Source organism: Ambystoma mexicanum, chromosome 10 (genome assembly GCF_040938575.1).
Source record: "Ambystoma mexicanum isolate Mex_15411 chromosome 10, UKY_AmexF1_1, whole genome shotgun sequence".
NCBI classification, from domain to species: domain Eukaryota; kingdom Metazoa; phylum Chordata; class Amphibia; order Caudata; family Ambystomatidae; genus Ambystoma; species Ambystoma mexicanum.
Window position 1 is genome coordinate 533311644 of NC_090932.1, and position 15253 is coordinate 533326896.

Consider the following 15253-nt stretch of genomic DNA (forward strand, 5'->3'; position numbering starts at 1 on the left):
CTGCTGTCGAACATTGTGGTAGCATCCATCTTCCACCCGGCCGCGTCTCACAGCTACACTGAGGCCGCATTTCTATATAAGGGAAGAAAACAGAAGAGAGACATTAATGCAGGCATAAATAGGAGCAACATATAAAGACATTAAACAGAACAAACAGCATCACAAGAGCTCAAGAAAGACTTACCAATCATAAGGAGAAGCATGGTGGCAGCTGGACTGGACTAATCCTTATCAGGGATCAGTGAAGGAACTAGATCCCATTCGACGCGCCCCTGCCAGAAGTAGCAGGACGGAGAGCTTATCGTCCACAATTCACAGGTGAGCTTTATGGGCCGGCGTATGCGCACAGAAATCGTACTTTGGGGTGAAGGGTTCGAGAGGTACAACAATCACAGATTGGCGCACTCACACACTCTTATCTCCAGCCAGGAGCAGTATCACCATGTACCACCGCTCACAGCTTTTCTACTGAGGGAGAGGCCTGAAGGGGGTGATTCAAGTTCGGGGAGGGCTGCAACCGTGCCCCCACGCCTCCGCAGAGACAAGGTGAGTGTAACACATTCACTTGCTTTTTGAGTGAGAGTGTGGAGTCTAAGTAGACCCCCAAGGTTTTCATTTCTTTGGCCACTTTGATCAGGTTTCCATCAATGTTGATGGATGCATATCGTGGGTCTAATTTGTTTAGTCGTAATTGGTATCCAACAAGCAGGAGCTCAGTTTTCCCGTCATTGAGACACAAACTGTGGTCTGTCATCCAAGCCTGTATCTCCAAGTATATGTCATTAATCGGTTTCGAGTCCTCTTCATAGCACCCTGACAGCGTAATGAAAACCTGGGTGTCATCAGCATAATTTGTATATGTGACACCCAGGTTGTCAAGATGGTCAAATAGGAGCTTAGTGAATATATTGTATATCGTTGGTGATACGCACGAGCTTTGTGGGACACCGCAGTAGATGGGAATAGCGTTGGCTGAGGCTACGAAGACCCTGGTGGTACAATTGGACAGGAACAGTTGTATCCAAGTAGAGGCGCTGCTAGAGAAGGCAGCTGCTGTTGACAGGTGATCAGTGTGGAAGGCGGGCTCCCTGGGCTCCCCACCTGCATAGCACATACCTGTCTGTGCCCCCGTTGAGGGCACGCGGGGGGGCCAGTATTACATTTTTTTTTTTAACGAGGAGAAGTGGATATGCGTTCTGCCAGCAGGGCAGGGCAGAGCGGCCGCGCACAGCAGTCCCCTGTGCTCCCACTTGGGCTACCATATCGGCAGTGGAGCGCAGAGCGGGTGGAAGGAAGAAGGAAGAGCCAACAGGGTTCCTGCGGCTCGCCTGGTGTCTGCCCGTGCTCCCGCCTGGAGGATACTCTCGGCGGTAGGGCGCAGACAGAGAGAGCGAAGGTGTGTGTGGCAATCTCTGTGAAGCATTACAAGGGCATGGGCCACCAATCATGCCTGCAGCGGGTTGCAGAGCACCCACTGCTCGGGCTACATTCCATAAGGCACCCTGCAGCAGCAAGGTGAGGGGGCTGAAGAGAAAAGAGCCCAGCTGAGGAAAGCTCTCAGGAGCACAGTGGGGGGCTGTTACACAGACCGGGGGTGGCCTGAGGAGGACTGTATTGTTGACACTCACAATCATCTTCAAGGGGACAACAGCACTGCTTATCTACAAGTGTGGCATGGCGCCCCTCTTCATAGGGGGTAGAGGCAGCGCCCAAACACATTGGCCAGTTCTGCTGTGGTCCTCAAGAAGGGTGCTTGTGCAGCTAGGCCATCATAGGAGCTTTGGTGCTGCAGCAAGTGGAAGGACCAGGAGGGGCACATCATGATGCAGGGTTCCATGTTTGCCAGCAGTGATAGAGGGGCTGATGCCTGAGGGGCTGGGCTCACAACACCAAGACACCTCAACTTACTGACATCAAGCCAAAGGGGCTCTGCACTGCCCGCAGGCACGTTGTTTCACAGCCACCTGGTGCCAGAGTTTGACATGAAGGCGAATACAGCGACTCTCGGCCCTAGCTGGACCCACTGATTGGAGAGGCTGGAAGTGTTCTTTGAAGTGGCCGAAGTAACGTACAATGCGAAAAAGAAGACTCTCCTGCTGTTCTATGCCGGGAGTGAGGTCCACAAGCTATACAGGGTGCTCCCTCCAGGTGATGGGTTGTATCAAGTTGAGCGGAGGGCACTATGCAACTACTTTGCCCCAATGGTCAATATTGACTATGAACGATTTCAGCTCCATAGGCTGTGCAGGGGCCCACTGAGTCCATTGACATACTCTATACCAGTTAGGACACCCAGCAAGAAGGCCATTCCGGTGACAGGGGCTGGAGGTGGAGCCATGCCAAGGAAGTGCAAGGATTAGGCACCCCAGAGACTGTGTGAATTCTGTCGAGGGGGGTTGCCACATGTTGGGCCATGTCTGGCGGTGGGGCAGCAGTGTGACAGGTGCCACAAGGCAGGACATTATGCCAACGTCTGCAAGACCTCTTGGGCGTCAATTACTGGGGCCAATAAGACAGAGCCATGGAGAAACAGGCGTGCCGAGATAGCCGCCAACAAGGATAAAGTAGTAGCCTCAGTTGAGTATGACTATGATATCGATGACGTGTTCGTCCTGTCAGAGCATGAGCTGAGACAACCGACAAGTTACATATGGGCAGCAGAGTGGAAACAATAGAAGGAGAGGACCAAGACGGCCCGTGCCCGCCAACGCAGAAGTGCGAGTGGCCAGGGCTAACTGTGCTGAGGAACTCTGGAGCTGAATTGTATTGACGTTACATAAGGTTATGTTAATGTTTTGTGTTCTTACCCTTGGCATGGGAGGTTGTGACTAAGGCACGCTACAGTGCAGTCACCTGTTGCACACAGCACGTCTCCAACAAAGATGCCTGTGATCATGTGGGTTGCATCACTAAAAGGGGCATTGCCGACTCTGCGTGTGATTAATGTCTGTGTGCAAGAGTAGAGCCCAGCCTTCCCGGAGCCATGAACAGCTTCTAAACTTTCATTGGAATAATACTAGTATTTCTCATGTGAAATGCTATAGCTTTAACAAGACAATACCAGCACTTCTCGGTAGGGATCCTGTATATTTAATTGGGAAGTACTTGCACTTCTAAACAGTCCCTCTGTGCTTCAGAAGGACATTAAAGGACTGGCCTTTTGGCCTTTATTAGTGGATAACAGGCTCTGACCCATGAATTACCGTTTAGCTGGCGATAGACAAGGGAGTTTTACATTTTACAATGGCATTCACGGAGGTATTAGAGATTATTTACTGGCCCCAGTTTCCAATTGGTGGGTTACTAATGACTTTGAAAGTTGATCCATACAATTGTAGTGACACCTCCAAATGTGGGACGGAGTAGCAAACTTGTAAAGCAGCCTCTCTTGATGAGATATAGTAAAAACATCAAACAGTCAGTGGTGAGGCAGGATATATTACATACTAAGATTGTGAAATGTAATCTAATAAAAATAATGCAATATCTAATACTGGAAAGGGACACAATGCTCTCACTTGAAGAGTTGCATGAGTTGAAGACGTCAGTAGGAAATTGATTGGTTGACAGTTCTAGTGGGATATTTCCCTACAAGAAAGAGCATATGTACACTATTTTGCATAAGGGGTCGTAAAGAGATCAATTAAAGGCTTTGAAAGCATTTCCTTTGCATCAGGAAACGGTGTGATGCTGTAGAAGAGCTTATAAGCCATCACTAGAGTTATGGCACAGACTGGAGGAAGTCCTAGGTTCATGACTCTGTTGAGTTTTGGAAACTGGTTGCGTAACACTCCAGTGTACACATTCTGATGAATTCCTGATCCACATTCTACTAGAACATTGGACCGATGAATTCAGGGCTTTGTATGATGGCCCACAGGAGGATTCAAGTCACTCTTGGTTTAAGAATGACGATATTGCAAAGGTGAGGGTCATCAAAGATTTGCTGACCATGTTAAGAAACAAAGCTTTAAAAGAGTCAGAATATAAATATACAGAAAATAATTCTGGGGAGATGACCAGTGTGGGAGCGCTAGTGTCATGACAACTATATTAGCTCTATTTGTGGAAATGAGAACTTGCAAGAAGTACATGGAACAGACTTGAATATTGCAGGGACTGGCCTTTGCAACAATGGATTAGCAGGGATACAGGGTAATTGTGATTATCAATGTTGGGTACCATTTGTTACAACTTACTCCAAGGTCTTTCTCGCAACTCAGTTTGCATAGATACTGCATGTAATGTACGAAAATCTATTCAGAACAACGATGAAACCAACAATTTGTTTGCTAGTGTGATTTTGATTTAATCATACTGCATGGAGCCAGGAGTATTGCACCTCAGCATATTGATTATACTATCCCTAATCACTGAACAATAACCATTCGTGTGTCGTATCTGATTTATGGTCTTCTTGACCAATGAGTCTCCCCTTTAAATTTGCCCCGACTGCAGTTTGGGAAGTTCTAGGAGAGGAATGGGGATATCGACTGTTTGCAAAGCATTTCATTTTATGGTCTATGTTTGATTAGTCTGTAAGCAGATTGTAGACCTATACATCCCTCATTGTGCACAGGTAGGTGGGATCCCGGTTCTCTCTCAGGGTGCCTATTTCCTTGATGTATGCTCATGATTATCTTATCTAATTGTGTGCTAAGTTGGCCGCCCTTTTCGACATGGAGGAAACTACATGTTGTCCTATACACACTCTAACTGGGTCATACTTGACTATAATGGGACCATTTTGTTCCTAGCTTTTCAAAAATCCTTTAGTTACTTAAGGTCTTTCTTCACTAAGAGGAGTTCCTTAATCAAGTCCTCCAGTTTTTATCTCATCTCTTTCAATTTGGTTGTCAACCTAAAACAATCGTCATATGAACATACAGAAGAAGGGATTGTTTAATTAGATGATTTGTGATCCCTTTCGGCCATCCTGCCATTTTTTTTTCTTAATAACGCACTGCTGGTTGATAGTGTCATGCATTACACTTTTCTCAGAGGCATGCCTGATAGGTTATATTCTGCTGGTCTACCCTGGTTTCACCCTGGCAGCACAGATGGGTATCACTTGCCACCATGTTATCGATTTGCATTAGCGAGAGAAATCTATTTGGGAGGTTGAAGGCTTCTGCTAAAATTACATACCCATCCCCTAGTATTGAATGAATAATGACTTTATTTTGGTGTTTTACTTTAAAAGTAGCAATGATCCTTTATGCAAAGAACAACATTCATTCAAACAGATCAATCGCTAGCATTCTTTTGTTACATACATTTAAAATAAACATTGCTTGGGTCGACACAAGTCCAAGAAATATAAAACCCAAATAAATCTAATAAATATTATCTTAATCACATGCTAGAAACAGAAGTTCATAAAATTCATAAAATGGCCTAGTCGTTAGGAGGTTGTTGACTGGAATCCTTCTCACTACGCAGCACATGCATTCTTCTCAACTAAGTCCTATAGATATATTTTGCTACAAAGTGCTAAGTGTTGAGGTCTACATTCCTCTTGCAATGTTCCAATGCCTCATTCACCTTCCGAACTCCTTTTAATCAAAGGATTGGCAAAAGATGCTTAGTTCTAAGGTCGCAATATCTAGGACAAAACAGCATGAAATGAGATAGAGTCTCCATTTGGGCCCCACGGTCCACACAATCTGAATGCTTTTGATTGCACCATTTTCTTGTTAAATGGGCTACTCGCAGGGGCCCTGCTCTCAAATCATATTATAGCAGGCTAGATTCGGTGTGATGACATCCACGTAACATTCAAAACCAAATGCCTCATTCACCTGCAGATACTATTTGCCACATGAGAACTTTGCACAAGCTGCCACCATAGCTCTTCTGTGGTTAGTTCTGCAAGCGATTTTAACCACTTCCTTACTAGCAGAATTTATGCTTAAGGGCTGGTCCCAATACTGGTCCAGACCAAATGTTCTGCACCAGTATTTGATGTGCTTAACCACAGGGTTGAGCAGCTACCTTCCAGTAATAACAATTGTACCATCAGCTCTTTAAACCTATGTAGCCCGCGTGCTGTCCAGATACAAACTCAAAGATGCAGTGATTTAGCAGCTATTCGGTACTCAATGGGGTACACGTTGCATTCTAAATACCTTATGGCGTTCGGGGCACTATTCGGTTGCTCCATATTTGATTTTAAAAATCTATTTTCTGTTACTCTCAGGGCTATTGGCTTTGCAGGGCCCCAAATCTCGGCCACATAGCTTGCTGCAGGTATGGCCTTTAATCTGTATAGTTCGAAGACTGGGCAGAGCGCCCTTTCCATGTAATAGAATTTCCTGATGCCGAAGCAATATTTGGTCAGTGTCGTGGTGGCTTTGGAAAGTTGGTCACACCATGAGCCATTCTCAGCAAAACATAGGCCCAGATAGTTATAAGTAGTGACCTGCTCCAACATGACCCTGTCCATCTCTATATGTGTCTTCACATGTCTGGCTGTTCTATGTCTAAAGACTAGGGTTTTGGTTTTGCTTTTGTGGATTTCCAAACAGAGGTTGTCACATTTCTTTGCAAATACCGACGAGGTGTGCCTTATACTCATTGGGGATGTTGACAGCAACATTGGGTCATCCGTGAAGAAGAGCACTGAAAATCGGAGGTTGTCAATCCTAGATGGATCTTTGCCATCTGCCTCCAACACCTCTATTAAGCTGTTAATAAAGATGCAGAAGAGGAGTGGGGCAAGTACACAACCTTGTCTAACCCTGCGCTGGACCTCAAACCTCTCAATATTTTCTCCACTCATCCCCAATCTCACAGAGGCACTATTGTTGGAGTATAATAGCTGAATGATTGACAGTAGGCCTGCAGGAATATCATAACCATGCAAAACCTGGCAAACTTTATTGCGTGGTACAGCATCAAATGCTGTTTTCAAGTCAGTGAATACACCATACAGTTTGTTGTTATTCAGGCATGTATATTCTGTGACAAGTAGGTCAAGTCTCAGACATTGCTCCAAGGTAACCAACCCCTGGTGGAAGCCCGCCTGCAGAGAGCGTATTACCCCAGTTGAGTCTGCCCACTCTTGAAGGTGTCCCAGAATAGTCTTTGCCAACAATGTCCCCGTCCCATCTAAAAACGAAATGGGGCAGTAGTTTTCTGGTTGAGCTTTCCGACCCTTCTTAAATATGGACACAATCACAGCCTCTCGCCAGGTGTTTGGAACTACGCATGTCTCTATCACTGCATTGAAAACTTGCGAAAACCAGGCCCCATATTGCTAACTTATGTTTAAAAAGGTCTATAGGTATGCAATCAGTCCCCAGTGCCTTTGAGCCTCCCAGGCATAGTTTTGGTTATGAGTCTCTACCAGTAAAATGTCTGTCATTGGGTGATAACAACTGTGAAGAAACTGAGGGCATCCTCCCATCCACTCCCCTTGGATCTGCCTCTGAGGTGGCCAGGGAAAGGCCATCACCCTTAAATCCCGACCCTAGGGGTGGATATGTGAGGGAGGATTACCTGGGTGGATGGACCCTGTGGAGGGAGGAGAGGATGTCTTTTTATTTGAGGCATGGTATCCCCTTTTCCCTTGTCAGAATGAATCCTACCCTCCCCTTACCTTCATAGGAGTTTGTCAGTCTTTCCCTCTTTCACACACACAAACTATACCACATTCATATTCCTTAAAAACTGCGACGATGAGGCAACAGGGAGTCATGTACACTTCCAGTCACTCACACACTTTGGTACTGAGACGAGCAAGAGGATTATGGAGCACCATTACAATGGCCAGGCATGTCCCACTAATAGAGGTAACTATGGGCAGGCAAAGGACTTGCCCTGCAACCAATTGAGAGGCTACGGGTGCATAAAAGGAGAAGCAGGCAAGGGCAAGGTAGGGAACTTGCCAGGAGAAACCCGCCTGGGGAGAAGGACGCAGCAACCCGGCATGGAGCAGGCTGGAGAGGGGCCGGTAAAAAGGACGCCAAAACGTTGCAGAGGGGTGATGGAGATGCCGGGGCCAGAGCGGGCCACGAGAGGGTCCAGACCCCTGAAGTCCCCTGTGCCGTGTGTCCACAGCTGGATCAGTGAGACACAGAAGACTTCAGTGTCGCTGACTGCAGCAGCAAGGTTCGAGAGAAGCAAGCGCTGCTCGACCGGAGCTCCCCACAAGCACACAGTGAGTGAGAGAGAGCAGCAAAAGAGAAGGAAGATGCCCAGAGGAGTAGCCAGACACCGGTGAGTGAAAGAGAGGGAATACTCATACTGGGATGCTCCAGGGGCTGGAATAGGGCAGATGGAAATGCAGATCGAACAGAAACTTTTAATTAATGGGTTTGAAGACCGAAAAGAAGAATATTGAATGCTGAACAATCTGCAAAGTCATTTTCAAATGCAACAAGTATTATTGAATACCGAACTAGAGAAAAGATATGCAAAGTATATGAAAATACTGCACACGTGAAAAGAAAGTGATGTGCATTTATGAACGCAGTCAAAGCAAATGATAAGTACTAATGGACAATAGCAAGGTGGTGAAAAGGAATAAACTCTACGAAGTGAGTTGAGTGAAAGACACGTTGTGGCATGGTCATGAGACTGCCAAGGAGAAACCGAATTGAATGTGGACTAATGACACAGGTTAAGAGAGAAAACCTGTGTTGGCAAGGAGTCCAAAGGAAAGCCAAGAGCATAACAAAGTGCCAAAGGTTATCGGTTGCGTGTATTGTAATGGGGGGACACGTGTGGTCCGACAACTGCACCTACATCAAGTAACCCCTACTTAGGAAGAACCAAGGAAAGTCAAGATACAGAAGCTGTTTAGTATAATAAGTGTTGAAGTGATTGAACAAAGGTGCAATATGTGTTAACTATTGGAAAACCTGGCAGGTTACAAAGTTGAACTGGAATCATTTTTGAAAGCTGTGCGATTTGAATTGACTGTGGTTTTGAAGCTGGAATAGCTGCCTTCTTCGGAAAGGGAACCCCAAGACTTAGTAAACTGTGTTGACCTTGGGGAAGGGAACCCTGAGGCCTTCTGGATTTGTTTTGAATTTGGGGATGGGAACCATGAGGCCTTTTTGGAACTGTTTGAACTTGTGGAAGGGGAATCTGAAAAGCAAGCTAGGAGCTGCAATTGGCTCTGAACTTTTTGTTGGGACACTGTTTCTTTTGTTGCTGACATCCCTACACATGATATATCTTCAGTTGTGAGGGTGAGTATAGGTTTTGGGCACAGATAGACTTTTAAGTTGAACATAATGACACAGACTATCCTTAGTTTCTATAGGTATGGAAATCCCACCTTAGCATAGGGCAAGTTAGGCCTTACTCCGTCCTGACATATCATAAAAAAAAAAAAATAATAATTGAAAAGTGAATCTGTTTGTCTGTGTCTTACTTCATGATGCCTTTCATATGACATAGAGGCCAATTTCAGACAAGCTTAAAAACATACAGCCTTCCTCGTGGTGGGGCTCCCTAGGGATTTCTATGTGGCCCAAGGTGGTATTGCAAATGAGGTGGCTCACGTGGGCATTGACTTATCAGATTTTTTGTTTTTTCTAAAATGATAACTTACTTTGAATCATAGGGGCACTTTTTATTGGTTTTTGTTCTTTTTTTCACACAAATTATCATCCGTGATTACTGAGGCAACAGGTAATTGCCGAGGTGACTTTGCCTTTGCACCTTAATCTCCAAAGTCTCTATCTCCGAAAAATACAGGTGTTTACTTCCTTTATCAGGGCTACATATTAGTCTGTTTTACTACAGTTACAGACTGGAGATAGTGTCAGTTGCTTTACGTTTGGACGTGTTTAATACTCTAACCTTGAAAATAAAGCGAGAGCAATACGAACAAGGGGAGTTGTAAATCAACTTACCTGATAAAACTAAATAAAAACTATAAAAATGTATATAATTAAAATTAACATCACAACATCAAAAATAGCATGTAAAGCATCCAGCTGATATGCCAAGACTCAAATGTGTCACTTCATCATACTGGAGAAGGTTGCGTGGGATACAAATGAAGAATATGAGAGGGAGTCGGAGGGAGGGGAAGAGACAGAGAGCAGAAGTGCATAAATTGCCCACCCCTCTTTCTCCCCTGGTGTTACCTCCCTGCTCTCTTCATTCTCTGCTTCCCTCACTGTGTTCTTTCCCCTATGATTGTAAAGCACGCTGTTGCTTCCTGAAGCTAGGTCTGTGCTCAATAAGTACCTTTAATAATAATTTCTACCACTAGTTTGCACATTGATAAGTTCTGACACCAGAATCAAATGTGAGTATGGCTGATATATACTGCATAATTGAATCTTAATATTGATATTTTATTTCTTTTTCTTTTTAGTGTTATGCAGCAATGCATTGTAAGCCTTACTTTTAACTCTTTTAGATGTTCAAGTTGTTTTGCATTGTATGTATGTTTTTTGTATGACCGAAAATAAAAACAGTTGCTGATAATAATAATAATGCCTGGAAGAGCAAGAAAGCATAGAGAAGACAATACAGGAAAAGTAGCAGCCCGAGAGAACAGCAGAGATGGCGTTGTAGGTGAATGCGAGAGCTTTATAGTTATATAAAATTTGATATTTTCTCCCTTGCCTAGAGATGCACCGAACTCAGACTGCCTATGAAGATGCATTCACTTTCAAAGTTTTCCTCTTCCAATTTGTGAATTTCTACTCATCTCCCATCTACATTGCCTTCTTCAAGGGCAGGTAAGGCACAAAATAATTGTATATGATGTGATATATTTTATTTATAGTGTGCCTATACACAAGCATTTCGTATATGTATTTCAAACATGTGACGTATACATCGCAATTAATGACATGTGGTGGCTCTACAATTTTGAACATTTTTCCTGTGGATAGTGTGAGGGTGCAGAAGTAAGGCTTGGCCACAATGGTGGCATGTGTTTAAATCCAAGAGAAATCAACCCAGATTCAACTGGTTACCTTGACTTAAATCAAGACTGGTACCTTTCTACCATCAGTGAGAGTGGGCATCCAGAATCACTGAAGATTCTTTTTCAGAGACATGCAGAAATGAGCACTGTCATATTGCCATGGGCCAATGAACTGCACTAACTGTGTAGTGACTACTCTGGAGGGTGAACAAAATTTTCCTCACAGAATAGAAGACATTTGGAGAGATATTCCCCAAGAAAAGGAAATCCTTCTCCCCATTACCATTTGGTGGCATAATACAGCTTGTGGAAAACTTCTACCACAATCTATAAGGGTTCGTAATTTGTTGAACACATTTGGCAGAGAAGGTGTGATAGGAAAGAAGATTTTATCACCATCATACAACACAAGCAACTAAATACCCCTGATATTATGGTAAAAAAGGAGAACAACTCCAATGTGAAGTATCACATAGTGTTGATCAAGTGACCGAAAGATTTAACCCACATTTGTTTGTACTTTCTTGTGTTTCTGTGCAATATATGTTTTATATGTTTTTATGGACTATTATTTAATGTGATCATTTACTAGCATTTATATGTTTAATAAAAAAAAGTTTTGACGTTCATGTGTGAATTTTGGGGTACTAGATACACCCACCGTCATCGTAATTGTTTTGGGTTTAGATATTAGTATACCTTATTTTTGTAGAATATATATGTGTTTGGGCGGAAACATTTATTATATGAAAAAGGTTTGGGCAAATGCCTCTCTCTCCCTAAAACTAAGGGTTTCCCTGCCTCTAAGAAAACTAAGGAAAATGTCAGAATGTCCAAAACTATTAACTCTGTCGCTGTCGTGTCTCAAAAAGCCTACCTCTGTCCCTTACACTATGAACTTAAAACCAACTGAACCGAGGATAGCACAGGGGCGACTTGCTGCTCTTGGAAGCAAGACCATGCAGAGCAACAGATGTTTGAATCCCGGATCTGCGCTTAGAAACCGAACTCTGGTATTAAGCGTGTTTTAAAAAACCAATTAAAATAAATAAAATGAAAACTGTGCAAGGATAATCTCTTCCCAAAGTAAAGTGTTCTTTGTAGAGCCAACCAACAGAAAAGTTCCCAGTGTCTCGGTAATCAAAAGTGGTAAAGATAAAGACATATTCACAACTGTTAGGGTCGTAATCCTTTCCCCATGATTCCTTTTTCTAGTGTTTTTGTAGATCTAACCAACAGAAAAGTTCCTAGGTTCTCGGGTAATCAAAAGTGGTAAAAAAAAATATTAAAAACTGTAGGACTCTAACATTAGGGTCGTAGTCCTTTCCTCTAGATTCCTTCCTATAGTGTTCCTCTCCTTCTGGGGACTCACAGGCCTGTATTTTCCTACACAATGGTCAGTAGGTAGTTCACAAGAATATTGTCCTTGTATTTCTACTGTTTATCCCACCAACTTGGCACGCTTCTTCTACCGAGCGTAGGATTTGTTTCACTATATATTCTTTACTCATGTTGAGTGTGGGTCCCATACCCGCAGTATTCAGAATGGCTGGGTTTACTTTCCTGCCATGTAATTTTCATTGCATGGACTGTCCCTCTTTTGGGTGCAAATCTCATACTCACAATATTTATAACTGCTTTGTTCACTCTCCTGCCAAGCAGTTATCCTTTCATTCACTTCTAATTTTGGTGCGGGTCCCAGACTTGCAATATTCAAACTGGCTTTGAATATTCTCCTGCCAAGCCTCCATCCTCTCATGGACCGTCCCTCTTTTGGGTGCGAGTCCCAGACCCGTAACATTCTAATTGGTTTTGTTTCTGTTTCTCTTATGGGTGCAGGACCCAGGCTCGCACTTTGTTCCAGCTTCTGCCTTCATCCATTTGCTCCCTCAGACCCCCAGCACCCCTCAGATAACCTGCGTACCGGTTTGCTTCTTCCTGGCAGGTACCAGCGTTTCCCGAGCAGCTGCTCCATCCCTTGAGGCTCCGGTAGCGTTCGGGGCTATGTTGCGGTCTGCAGCAGCTCTGCGGACGTCTGCCTCTGCTCGGCGGTGCGTCCAATATCATAAATGCTTTGCCGATGCTCTGGGTGCCCAGAGGTTTTTCTCGGCAGCAGTCTGATCAGTCTTTGCTTCCTGGACCGCGTTCGGGTTCTCCTCCTCTGATCACGGCTTCTCTCCTGTAGGCTCTAGTCTGCTTGCCCGCTGCAATGCTCACTGGCTTCCTCCTTGGAGTACCATTCATTTTTCACATCTCAACTTTGGTGTGTTTAAACTTCTGCATTGGAAAATGGATTGCTTTGGGCTAATCACATTCATTGAGTAGCTAGAGCGCTCAATCTGCTTCTCAAAAGTGATCATTGGACTCCTGCTCATCTTCTTCTCAGTACATAAAATAGTCAGATGTAGCATACTTTGCATTGTCTATCGTTTCAGTCTAATAAAGTGGATTACGTTTCCCAATACTTGAATTAGAGTCATATGCAGTATACTTTATATTTTCTGATGTTTTAACGCTGTCAAGTATATTAGGTTGGCTAACTTGACAATAGCAGACACTGGCCCTATCAAAAGAAGGGGAATGAGTATTGAATATTGGGGAAGGATTTAGGTGTACTGATGTGGGGGAATAAAGCGTTTTCTGAGCAGGGTCTTCCCCAATCCCATAAGGGGGATCCTCCCCTATGTGATCCTCCCTTCGTCCACCACCCCATAGGGAATATTGTACTGTGGACGCACCACCCTGGCCCCATGGGAAGGGTCATTACTGGGGGAGACAAGTGATGACATCCTAAGATTTGTCACAATAGGAAATGATAAATGTTTAAATCACCCAATCAGCCATAATGGCATATCAACCTTTAACATCCAACTGTCCAATGTGCGCCATCTTCCCTGTCTCTGCCTTATTCCACGGCACAAAACACATATTGTTTTTTGTGGATTAAATCTTTCACCTCTGTTGAGGATTAATGCATTGATTCACCTACGTAAGCACTCATTATAGTTTAGGCAGTATGGGTAAAACAGGTGATATTTTGAATACCACCTTTTTATTTACAAATCCGCTAAATTATGGTATCAAGTATTTGCATCGTTCCTTATTCTTGCCACAAATACTACCTTATTATGTTTTTGAAATCAACCTCCAAACACTATCACTTTTTCCCCTACCCAAAAAGTGGATGTAAACGTGTTTAAACAACCCCACCACTCTCAGCAAGGGAAACCGTTAGCCATTTAAGTAAAGTGATGTGCTTGCACATCCCTTCAAATTTAGTGACCAAACTCAGCTGGGACCTTCCCCCACGACCGCCACCCCCAAGTGGGAATGATAAGGTGGGTATCTCAGATTTCCCATGTTCATACTCCTTGCTGTGTAATGGCCAGAAATGTCATTACTGACCCTTCTGTGCATTTTTCCTCATGGGGTAGCAACTCAGGGAACAGCTCTAGTTCGATGTGCATTTCCATTTTATTATTTATTTATGTGTGTTCATGGTTTAGAGAACACTGTTCACACATTGAATAGAATCAATCAATATATAATGCAAAACAGTAACCAATTAATACATGTCAATAGACCCATTTTCTTAAAATACTTCTATAAATACATGCTCAATTTCAGTAAAATACAAAAGAATCCTATTCATTTTAAAACATTAATTTCAGTGGGCTCCTGTAATTCTCAAGGTTTATATTTACCTATCGGTTCACCTATAAATTGCTATACATCATATTCTACACTTCAATCATCAAAAAAAAATATTTCAATATTCCTTTTTGTTAAATATTTAGACTTATTTTACACCTTCTTTTCACTTAAAATCTTTTCAATTATATACCAAATTGATGATGGTCAAGGTCAGAGATTAACACATTTAGCACATTTAGAAATTAACACTCATAAAATGATCACATTACATACAACTCGATAAAAAACATTGTTCTGTGTTCTAGGGACAGAAACTTGTGCAAGTTTGGTTTAGAAAACAATAACAGCATTTTAAAATAAGGAAAATGACTCCAGTGTGAAGTTGCACACGGAGTGCTGATTGAGATATCAGAAAAACCAACCCACATTGTTTATACCTCTTGTTTTCTGTGAAATATGTTTTTTTTAATCAAGTTTTATGTAATGTGATCATTTTATGAGTGTCAATTTCTAAATGTGTAATAACATTTTCAATTTTCATGTATGAATTTTGGGTATTAGGTATACCATCTGTCATTTTACTCTTGGGTTTAGACACCTGTTAGTACATCTTCTTTTTGTAAAATATATATTTTATTCATGTGGTAAGAAGTGTGTGCCGTTTGAGAATAGTGCAGCGTTTAGATGCATCATTGTTGCCAG

General features: G+C 43.1%; 1 protein-coding gene across 2 annotated transcripts in view; it reads left to right on the top strand.

Annotated features, from left to right (window-relative positions):
- Positions 1–15253, top strand: part of ANO7 (anoctamin 7) — a 1967083-nt gene that overhangs the window by 1306784 nt on the left and 645046 nt on the right. For both annotated transcript variants that reach the window (XM_069618104.1, XM_069618105.1), the window contains exon 16: positions 10595–10706. In XM_069618104.1, coding sequence (XP_069474205.1) covers positions 10595–10706 — 112 coding nt within the window. The remainder of the gene's footprint in view (positions 1–10594; positions 10707–15253) is intronic.